Genomic DNA, 12,256 nt, shown 5'->3' with positions numbered 1-12,256 from the left:
AAAAGGCCAGTGTATATTGGGATTGATCCTTTTTTTTTTTGTCTTCCTCCTTGATGGAGAATTTCTATTTCACAACAATGAAAAAATACATTGGAAGTATATTGTGATACGTTAGAAATGTACACATTTCAATACACCTTATGCACTGAAAATATGCTTTTAGTATGGCAGGATATAACCTAATTTATCACCGGAGAACACTGCTCCTGCAGGATGACAAGCTCACTAAAATCATTATTGTGGTCGCCCGTCAGTTGCTCTCAGGCTTGGAACAGGGAGTTTATGTTCCAGTCCTGGCACACTGTGACACAAACTTAAATCATATCAGTACAAGTCATGCATGCATGCGCATATGTATCATTCTGGCACATAAAGCTGCATATTCCATCATGCATACTATATACACAACACATTTGCATGCTCATGTTGGCACAAACACACTCACATTCACTCATTCATGCATTGAAAAATACTTCATCCTTCATTCATGATTACACTGAGGCCACCAAGATGCTTCAGATTTTGGGTGTTATCCAAAATATTTCAGACAGATCTCTCAGACTGTGTTGTCACACACCCTAATGGTGACAGTTCTCTACTGACTGACAGACAGTGACTAATGCTTTTACACTGTGCGTGCGTGTGTGTGTGTGTGTGTGTGTGTTTGTGCTGGATGAGGCCAAGGTAAGAGGTTCAGCAGGTCCATACAGTGTCTGGCCCGGAGTGTGTGTATGACACTGACAGACCTTTCATCTTGAGCCCACAGCTGACTCAGACTGGAACAGGTCTCTGTTTCTGTCTGTGGCTCTCTGCCTACCTGTCTATGCCACTATTTGCCTGTTTCTCTGCCTGTCTGTCTGTCTGTCTGTCTGTCTGTGTCTTGCAGGCAGCTGCTTTTAATTCATCCAGTGGCTCCCAGAATCTATTTTCCAGTGCTGCTAAAAAACTAGGCAAAAACTGACTACTTTGACTAAACTATAAATCAGTGCTTAGAGTGGGATGAGAAGCTACAAGAAGAGAATTTGGTAGTATGTATGTGTATGTGGTCTGTGTTATATGTGATTTTAGCTCTCTTCTGTCAAGCCATGTGTTACGTGACAATTTCATTCTATTACATCAAAATTGCCTTTCAAAACACATTAACCTCGGCTGCAGTTGTGAAGCAGCACCACTGACGTGAAATGTTAAACACATGCACTAGGGAACAGTAGGAAAGTGATATATCAGCTACAGTGGGCTGTGTTGTCATCTCATAGGGAGATTTCCATTGCCCTTTCTACAGTTTACATGCTCTATTTACATAAGCTATGCCACAGGCACACTTGGTGTGGGCTGCACCGCAGATAAATTGGACACCACCGTGGGATATACATGCTGATAATGAATGATTTCTAATTTTATATTATAAATGGATTACTAAAGGGGTGTCAAAAGTAACAAAAGTAACATTTCACTTCATTTTTCACAATCAAATAATGTGATGCTAATTTTCCTGCAGCAAAGGAGTCAAGTTCTCAAAAGGGAGATACATATTTAAGAAAGTGAGTGCCTCCAAATACCTCCTGAAGCACTTCTTTTTTACTGACACAACATTTGTTAGTGTCAGTAAAAGAATAATCTTTCAACAGCAAATTCAAATGAGCTTCTATTGCAGGAGCCACAGAGCTCCTACAAAAAGGTCCACACACTTAGGTGCAGTTTGGTTAACAGCGTGGGACAAGTGTAAAGCAATTACACATGAATCATGTAGCACATAGAGTCAGTCGACAATAATCCTGTTATGTTTAATCCCGTTATGTATGTTTATATTGCTTCACCTTGCAAATGAATTCACTCAGTTTTGGATTCAGCAATTGTATAATACTAAATCATAATAAAGAGAAAACATAAATTATATTGTATGTTGTGTCTTTCAGTTTTTGGTTTGTTTTTTAAACTTTTTTTCAATCTGTTCAGCATTAATAATACTCCTATCCATATCGTCAGTTGGTACAAATCCTCCAGTCTATGATACCATCCCAGTTTGTGTGTTTTAATTAAGGCAACATGGGAGCTTGGGCACACTTATTTACTTCCTTGCCAGCAACACTACAGTAGAATATTGCCCTAAACACCTGCATTTTGTCTTTTAACCAGTAGAGGGCGTAGCGGTTCTACTGGATGCTGCATACAAAGACATCATTTGTGCCTTCTGTAACCAACTGGGTTTAAGTGCGGGATCCAGTGAACTGACATTTGTGCTTTGAGGGTAAAAAAATCAAGCACTGCACTGTGAAAATGAAGGGGCTGAGCTCAAGATGTGACAGGTCTTTCCATTGCTTAAGAGTCATACTGAGTCATACTAACCAGTCACTGGAGTCATTTTGTATCTTGGTGGGACCTAATTGCATTTAAACAGCTGCTGTTGGCAAGCATAACTTAACAACCTGATTCTTTCACTTTGTACCTCTCTCTGCATTCCTCACAGCACTTTCCATCACTCGCCTGTCACAATGTATCAGAAAGTATGGACTCAAGACACCAGTGTAAAACGCCATACCTGCGGCACCACATGTATTCTTGTCAGCAGCTCAATCATGATACTTTCTAACCCAATTAACCCTTCGAGTGGGAGGCAACAGCAGGCAGAGTGTTTAGCCAAGAATAGTTTACATGTCATTGCTTACACGTATATGCAAAGAGGCAAACGCTCACACAACCCTTAGGTAGTCTTAATAATCCAGGAGATACTCTCCTGCCAAAGTCACTTATGATTCCCACATGCTGGTTGCCATGGTGACGCCTCATACATCAATCAAAGTTGCTGAGGAGTGCGTTGGTTGGTGAGAGCTTTAAACAATATTTTAAGCTCCAGTAAGGAGATGACAAGGAAGACAACTTACTCCAATATCACCTCCTATCTCAGTTCTCCAGGTCCAGTTAATGTCAGAGGCCATTTCCCCCACCATTCCAGTCATTTACAAATCCTTTTTTTTAATTCGAAATGCACATATGATTTAGATGTTCGCTTGACATATTATAAAGAAGCGCTTGGGGTGTGCAGCTTTGCTATTGGCAGCGATAGTGTCAGCAGCAGGAGTCACGTTCTTGAAGAAACTTTAAAGCCCTGAGCCACAATTGCATGCAGCAATTGTCCAGGGGATGATGTGCCTGTTAAGATAAAAGCAGCAGGCAGCCGAGGCCAAGAGAGCGATGAGACTGCTGGTGTATTAGGAGCCATTACCCCTGCTGTCCTCTCAGACATTTTTGTCTGATGACAGTGGACTTGATAGTTCTGATATTACTTTAATTTCCTTATGCCTGAATGAACTACAGTGTCATTACTCGGCTAGCGAGCCACTAGATAGAACAATAGAAAAAACAGCCTATCAAGGACAAACACAGCTGTGTCACAAATGGCAGTATGTTTGATCTGAAGCTGTTTGTCTTGGGAGGCTACATTAAGAGTGTTGTTTGCTTACATTTAACAAGACCAGTGCTTGGCAGTTATAATGTGGTTTCCCCTCCAACAAAAGCTAGAATGATTTGATCATTTGAGCCAACAAGGACGATACCATTCCACTTAATTCCCTACATCAATCATCCCTTAGTTGCATGTAGGATGTGATGATGATCTGGGACTAATTTGGCTCAGTATATCCTTTAATCTGTGTCCCATAGTAATTTGTCTATTTAGAAATAATTTACTGATGTCTGTGCCGTTCCAGTTAATGTTTCAAGAGAGACTGCAGCAAGCCTGATGTGACGATGTTAATCTCCAGCCATTTTAGCTGCAGCATTGTTAAAACCTGTTTGGGCTTCATAGACAGCTCATTATTAAATAATGTAGAGAAATGTTTTCCTCAAAGGTCAACCAAAGTCGATGTAAGACATAAAATGATGAAAAAAATAAATAAAAATACATATCCCTGGGAACTAGTCGTGTGAAAATATGACAAAATAATCATGATAATGATGCATCATCGTTAATAAAATTCCACAATGCTGCTGTAAAATGTTATTTATGTGTTATACAAGCACTGCATCTTAGCATTAAGGCTGCAAAAGAGCCCCACCTTAAAGCCCAACTAATGAAATGAAGCCATTGTTAATGTTATCATTTACACCTGTGCTTTTTCCTGCTTTGACAACCATTGTTTTTTAAAGGAATAGATTTACATTTTGGGAAACACGCTTATTCGCTTTCTTGCTGAGAGTTACGTGAGAAGGTCAATACCACTCTCATGTTTGTCCATTGAACATAAAGCTAAAACCAGGAGAAAGTTAGCTTAGCTCAGCATAAACACTGGAAACTGGGGGAAACAGCTAGCCTGGCCCTGTTTAAAGGTTTAAAAAAATCCGCCCACCATCACCTCTAAAGATCACTAATTAACATGCTACATTTTTGTTTGTGTATGGATTAAATAAAAGTGATATAAAGTGTTAATTGGTGAGTTTAGAGGTGCTCGGTAAGTGGATTTTTGAACTTTGGAGAGAGCTAGGCTAGCTGTTTCTGCCTGCTTCCAGTCTTTATGCCATCTAATTTAACTTTCTCCTGGATGTAGCTTCCTATTTAACTGACAGAGTGATATCCATCCTTTCATTTAACTCTTGGCAAGAAAGCAAATAAGCATATTTCCCATAATGTCAAATCATTCTTTTAAAATGCTATATAGAGTGCTTTTTTGTCTGGAAATACATCTCTACAGTCAACAAATATCAGTCAAAACTCTGCTTTACCAGGCTAAATTGTATGTGTTGACCAACAACATTGTCTCATCACACATTTGTTAAAAGAAGAAGCAAAGATTTGTGTGCTTAAGATTTAAACTTCAGATGTGTGTACTGTGTCCTTCTGGTGCACAGCAGAGGCATTGTCAGCGATGACATCACCAGCACTAAACAGCCTACCGAAAGCTGGCACTCTCTGTCTCTCTCTCCCCCTCCCTGTGTCTCTTTTGCCCATCCTGCACCCCTCGTCTCTCCCTCCACCTCATCCCATCTCCCCCATATTTATTGGAGAGTCCAGCTGAGTTTAAGTTTATTTTGGAGGCGTGAATTGTGTTCTGTCAGATGACCGATCGTGGGCAACCTGCAGGAGAATCGATTGAACACAGGGCTGAGCACAGAGATGCATAGTCCTGACCAAGGGGCCACTTGGTATTGAACCACCGTTACAGAATGCTCGTTGGTCAGAAAAAAGACCAGAGTTGGCCTTTAATTTAATGCATTTGCACATTATACAAAAGAGCTTTTTAAAAAAAACAAAAAAACAAGCGTTGTTTGGTGTTCATAGAACACAAAAGCTTCACAAAAAATCTTTGTAGTCAATAAAATAAAAAAATTAATTCAAGATGAGAGCGAGGCAAATGCAGTTAGAAGTTGTCTTGGAATTCAGTCAAAATATCCATTGTTTGTGAGAAACATATATGACATTTATGCTTGATCTCTTCATAAACTTCAAAGAACTGGAGAGACGTGCTTTGTTACCACAGCAGAATAATATTAGTAAGCTGGGTTTGCTTCTCTTGTTTTGAATGCTGTTGCTGTAATTTTGCCACAGAGGTTTCAGACAATATCACAAAAATCTGCTGTCTTCTGAATTGAGACAGCCCATGTTGGCCACCCAGGAAAGTGAAAGAAGGGTCATTTGTCAAACTGAGGCAGCTGGGAAATTGGGAGGCACACTTCAATTTTCAACACGTGAGTCATATTTTTTTATCTCCCGCTGGGATAATGTCAGACCAAGTTCAACTGTTGTCTACGCACTACATTTCTCATATCTGAATAGCAAGCCCCCTCAAAAGACATCACGCAGAGGCTGCTCGAACCATACCAAAGCAAGGGAAATGTTGATAAGGCGGCTGTTATTCTGAAGAGGTAGAAATGCATGCCAACTTTTCAGATTCTGACATTCTGCCTGCAGACAGTTGATATCTCTGTTGAGCTCAGGTTAGTACCTCACTCCTCCTTATTCTTCCCCATTTCTCTCTCGCTCTTGCTTTTGCTCTATCAAATGAATATATATAAACTTTTTATGCAGTATGCCAATAGGAATTACAGCATCACTGCAGGCACTTTCAACTGTGTCGACAGGTCACAATCAGTCTTGATGAATGTGATGAACTGTGAATGTTTGCAGGCAATTTTCTATGCTGATATATTTTTGAGTTGTTCTCAGAAAAACAAGATTAACTGAAAGTGATTTTCTTTTCAATTCAATAATTGCATCATTTTAATATAATTTCATGGGATAATTATTGTGATTAAAAGCCTGATTAGAAATGAAAACGATAGATTCTGTGACTGTGTTATTATTTGAAATTCTGATTTCGGGTAAAATAAAGACGCAACAATCTGACTTTTATCAAAAACGATGATACATTCTTATTTATTTTTTATTTAAGTTGTCAAAAATGGAAGCTTTCATTGGCAAGATTATGAAATTGATTGCTTTGTTCCCTTCTTGGAGATGTGGTAGATCAAAGTATTTTTATAATCAAATAAAAAATGAAAATACATTTTCAATCGAAACTGTCATTGCCTCTGCAGCTCACAGCCTCTTAGGGAGAAATAACTTTTCATATGCTTTGGAAAATGACAGATGAATGCAATGAATGCAATGGCATCCTGAGGCAGATGCAGCCTTATAAATTGAGCAAAAGCTCTCTGATCTCCGGGATGATAGATCACACTACATTCTGTGAAGATAGGAGCTTATCATGCAATTTCGTATTCTATCACAACAAGCAATTTTCTTTAAAGAAAGACTCCGAGCTTGACTGTGCATGGTGCATATGAATAGCTAAGTAATGCAGTGCTATAGATAATCAGTAGATCCACCATGACATTATCAAGATTAACAGTCCTACCATACAAGGTGAAACCCATAGCTGATCCCATGCCAGCACACCTTCCATCAAAGTCAAGATTAAGATGTTGCGCAGTTGTAGAGCATCATCTCCATGTGTTGCCTGGGACTGAGTGGGTCATGTTCACATCTAGTAGATTTAACTGCCTCTCTGTGCCCCATTGGCTGTTGGAGAAATGAGGCATGCTCAGTGTGAAATGGTGTGTCACTGATGAGGCCACATAGGTAACCCCGTGCACTCGGTGAAAGACCCCACATTCTCAAGTAGAAGTTACCTCAGGTCACTACTCGTGTTTTTGTGTTTCATTTGTTTCATCCTCTGACTCATCCTTGCACTCAAGATGTCATTAAACTCTGTTGTCATAGAAACCTCTTCAAACCTGAATACATTGTTTTCTGATTTAAATAAGGAATTATTTTTATGACACATGGAACTTGACCTTGAGCCAATTATTGATGATGTTATACAGCTTCTCAGGGAGTGTTAAAACAGACTGTCTCACTCTCTGTTGGCGACAGGTAAATAAATAGTTCAAAACAGTTGGATGCAGCACCTCATTGTGATGCTAAGTGCTTTTCTATAAGTGCTCTCATTTCTGTTAATGATTGCGGTGCAGATTGGTGTGTGCTGTGGCGATCCCCAGGCACTGGCTAATCATCCTCTTCCACTGGATCACACAGAAAGACTCCATGGAGTCTTTAAAGCTACGCTCACAATGAGCAAACATCCTGTTCTGCCATGCTTTTTGATCGAATGTACTGAATGGATTTCCCCCGTTAGGTTGCACATGTAAATGATGCACAGGGCAATTAGAGGAGAGCAATGCCAAGTGAATTAAAAGACAATGACAACTTAACAACACTGCCCAAAATGAACACAACAATGAGATCCCGGTCGCAAATGTATTTTCTATGTATAGTTTGCAAGACAGAAAGCTGGTGAATGGAAGACTCTACATAGGTGTGTGAATGTGTTTGACTCTGTGTGTTATCCCGGTGATGGATTGGCAATCAATTTAGTGTTTTCTGCCTTCCACCCACTGCATGCTGGGAAAGGCTCCAGCCCCTATAAATGACCCTCAATGGGACAAAGTGGGTATAGATAAAACATGGATCTATAATTCTCATTTGTGATTTTTTCCCCCCACTTCCATTGCACAGCTTTCACTGATGTGTGTTGCAAGGATGTCAGGAATCTGGGAACATTATGTGCCTGCTTCTCAGACATTCTTCACACTGCTTGCTTTAAAAACAAATGACAACATCAGATTCCTTCCCTCCTTCCTTACCATCTGCATTATATTGAAGGCTTCCTTTAAAAGTATACAGCAACTTTGCTTTCATCAGAGACAGCATATTCACAGAGGATTCTTTGCTTTGTCCCACATGCTTACATAACAACATGCACAACTGATTGAGAGATCTGAGATTATTTAGCATTTTGAGACATATTGCTGAAGCCAGTCAGTACTGCACCTAAATGATACTGTAGCTGTTTGTAGCTTTCAGGATTTGCTGGATGCACCATTTTCAATTACATCAGTTTACTTTAAAATGTGTAAAAACGGGCATAATGATAATTATCATCTTGACCAGTTGTGACACCTCTCTCTCTCGCTTTCTAACTCCCTCCCACATGCAGTCAAAGCAGAGAGAGATGAGACAGAGAGAAAGGTGCAGAGTGTTTCATGCCAGGCATCTTAAGCTTCCTTTTTTTTTTGCACGACTGGCCTTTGGCAAAGTAAAGAAGTGTAGACACCCAAGAATGCCAAGCATAAACCCGGCAAGTCTGTAATGTTCTTGGGAGAAAAAACAGAAAAGAAAGACAGAGTCTGCCTCTGGAGACGGAGGAAAGCAAAGCTGCCCTGCCTGGCAACAGCACTCATTTTGGCTGGCTTTCATCTGGGCTTGGCCTTTTGACAATAGATGCAATTGAAGCAATCTTCACAGCCTGCATTTCTATTTGTCTCAAAGGTCAACCATTCAGAATTTGAAGGTAGAGGGAAAAAGGTGAAGGGGTAGAGTGGCATAAACAGGCCCTGATGAATGATCGAAGAACTGTGTGCGTGCCAGGTTGTGTGTGTGCTAGAGCGTACATAAAGATGTAGTCATCAGTATGCATGTGCTTATGCGTGTGTGGGATTACATGTGTTTGCATGCCTTGTATCTTTATACAATGTTGCCGGGTGTGTATGTGTATGTCTGTGGGGGTGTCTGTATGCATGAATTCTTTTTGGCACTGACTTTCATCTGCAGCATATGCCTGCGATACTGTCTGTGATGCTGTCAGCTTTGGTCTCTGTGATCTCTTTATGAACTCAAAACTCTTATCCACTCCTGCCACTCCATCTACTCTCCATGATGACCCCCATCAATTTTCATAATCATCCTTTTACTCTCCTTTATTATCGGCCCTCCATCTCCCCGTCTCTCCAATGCTGTATCTCATCTCCCTCTTATCTCCTCCTCGCCTCTTCAGAAGATAGCCTCGATCCAAAGCTGTGCTAAGCCTTCTCAAACTTCAGTCCAATTCGTCTACATGAATATTTCATTTGCATTTTTTAAATCATGATCTTATGGGTGACAGGGTAGCTGTAAACACTGTTGATGGAAAGTAAAGATGGAAATTTGGGGCAATTTGTGAAGTTTTCAAACCAGCAAATGCGCTACTCTCAAATCAAAGGTACTAAAGTGGACATAATTAACAACTTGTTTTATATTGTAAACAGAAAAGCATCCATTCCCTTTAAAACCTGTAAGTAGTTATTGCCCAAGTATGCCGCAACAGCCCCATAAATTACCCAAAGTAATGGATATTGAAATCTGGTGCAATACATAAACACTATTAATTCATGATTTAAATTTATAATAATGTTCTGGAGGTCACATTGCTGCTTGTGTAGGCAACAGGCTCCTTTGGGTGTACAATGCTACAAGGGTAACCTCCATGTAAGATGTAGTACTGTGCAGTAGGTTAGATTCACATAAAGCAGCATTATATGCAACAAATGTTAGAGGAGATGAGAAAAAGATTTTTTATCCACTCTGACTTCAGAACAAAGTTGTCTCTATCTATGATATTACACAGAAGAGAACTGCCGGACTATTGTTTTTCCTCCTTTTGGAGTGAATCACCTCTCAGATAAATCAATAATACTTCCTGCCTCTGTCTCATGGTTATATGAAACTGTGCAAGCACAAACTGAATGTATACAATCAATCAAAAACTTGAGCATTTATTTGAAATGTTCAAAAAAGGCGTCTTATTCCAATATAGTCTTTTAAGGCTTCGGGGGAAGTTGTGAAAGTACATCCTGAGTTTAAGAGAATGATGAATGTTGTGTTCTTGTCTTTGCTGAGGGACATAATAATGATGAGACACATCAATCTTTATTACCACTCCACCACCCAGTCTAGAACATCCAAGGGCAACAGAAGTATTGCACTCATAGAGAACATTTATCTTCACGCACCTGCCTATAGCTTTTAGCTGCAAGGAAACCATTCCCTTTTAGATTTTGGGCTATGTGCACATTATCTACTCTTTGTTATTCTTTATGAAAAATGACTAATTCAACTCTATATAGCCAACTTTAAGCCGAGTAATAAGGATTTTATTTATAGTGAGCACCAGAATGACTCAATTTTATATATAACAGGGGATAATCCTCATTTCAATCAGTCGCAACAATAATTTACTGTATTTCCATTGGTGGACTCATCTGTCTATCTAGCTACAGTTGGTCTCTGATTGGCTTAAAGACGTAAAACCCCGCCCTCTCGTACCTGTCGATCTGTGAGAGGCCGCCAGAGCTTTCTAACGCCCCGCCTATCGCAGCCCTCCCGCCCCTTTCCACCGGCGTTCAATCGTGAAGCGAATTGACTGTTGCAGGCTCTGTATGTGGCGCATGAGCGTGCGTTTCGGGATGTAACGGCTGTCTCTCGGAGAAACGATACTTAATTAAAACATATATATATATGCCCGGAGAACTCAGGAGAGAGACTACCCAAGGAGAGCGGGCATAAACTAAGGGAGTTTACGACAGTACGAAGTGGAGGGAGACACGGGAGCGTGGCAGGAGGGACGCTCTAGCAAATCCAACCGACACTGCACGCAGAAATGGCGGAACACCACGCAGCCAGCGACGGCAAGCACAAAGCGTCCACCAATGCCGGGGGCTCGGTCCACGGGAACAGCCGACCCGGCGCCGCGGGTGGAGGAGGGGGCAAAGGAGGCCTGTCTGGCGGACTGACACAGCCAGCAGGGTGGCAGTCTTTACTGTCGTTTAGCATTCTGTTCCTGGCCTGCCTGGCCGGATTCAGCTCCAGACTTTTCGCGGTGATCCGGTTCGAGAGCATCATCCACGAGTTTGATCCATGGTAAGCTAAGTTAGCGTTTGTCAGGTCAGGTTGAGTCCCTGGTAACAGTTGCTTGTAGTGGCAATGGGAGAGAGATTGAGGTCCAGATCGCTCCAGGGGGTCTTTTTAAGAAATGTAAAGATAACGTATATTAATTTAACTGTATTATTTTACTCCTTGGAAGTCGGCACAATAACAGCGACTGTTTTGATCACAGCTTTAACTAGTTTGATGTTTTGTTAACGTTAGCTCCTCACAGTCAAGATAAACAGTTGTTTTTCCCATAATGACCAACGACAGGATTTTTCTCTGATGTCGCTGGGGCAAACACTTTGAAAATGTGGTCAGTGGCCTGATGTGTTAGTCAGTCTGTGGGACCTTGACATTTAAATGTGATGATGCGCGTGACACGCAGCTAGCTAGTCTGGTTTGACAACTCCAACGTAGATTTAGCATTCACCTAAGTTGATACTGAACGATATCTGCAGTGAGCCGTATGAGGAGGCTTCACCTGCAGGTACAACTTTTTTTTTTTTTTTTTAGATTGTAGGAAAACGTGTGAATAACCGGGAGGAAGACATGCATGAGTTTCTGTACTCAGCGCGTGTTTTAATTCATTTAAAACTCAATTCAGTGCGAGCGGGTGAAGTTGAAATGGTTGCGTATATGCGGATAATCGCTTCAGCGGTGGTCGATATGATTGAGAGCTGTTTTACTCCTGGGATAGAGTGAGTTAAACACAACTTGCTGTTGATTTTTATAAATGTTGAGTGGAGAAATGCATACTGGACTGCCAGGCTTTCGGGCAAATTACAGCCGGTGCTCATCATAAAAAGCAGACCGTTTATAACCCGGAAGCCAACTGATCCGGTCTGGTGTGTCTGTCATCACAATGCAGGATTATTTCGCTTTGTAACAGTGTCACATGGGCCCACAAGTGTCCGCCTGGTTGCAATGCACTGTCATTCCCTCACTGCTCTCATACACTCTGTGGCATTCAGACAGCACGACTGATGCATTCATTTATTAATTTTCAAGGACAGGTGC

General features: G+C 40.9%; 1 protein-coding gene across 1 annotated transcript in view; it reads left to right on the top strand.

Moving 5' to 3' along the window:
* The first annotated feature begins 10,688 nt into the window (after positions 1 to 10,688).
* The window catches only part of LOC122864804 (dolichyl-diphosphooligosaccharide--protein glycosyltransferase subunit STT3B), an 80,735-nt gene continuing 79,167 nt past the window's right edge, over positions 10,689 to 12,256 (top strand). The window contains exon 1 of the mRNA XM_044172486.1: positions 10,689 to 11,230. Coding sequence (XP_044028421.1) covers positions 10,971 to 11,230 — 260 coding nt within the window. The 5' untranslated portion in view covers positions 10,689 to 10,970. The remainder of the gene's footprint in view (positions 11,231 to 12,256) is intronic.

Source organism: Siniperca chuatsi, linkage group LG17 (assembly GCF_020085105.1).
Source record: "Siniperca chuatsi isolate FFG_IHB_CAS linkage group LG17, ASM2008510v1, whole genome shotgun sequence".
Classification (NCBI taxonomy): domain Eukaryota; kingdom Metazoa; phylum Chordata; class Actinopteri; order Centrarchiformes; family Sinipercidae; genus Siniperca; species Siniperca chuatsi.
Note: the sequence above shows the minus strand (reverse complement) of the source record. Positions and strands in the feature narration are given on the sequence as shown.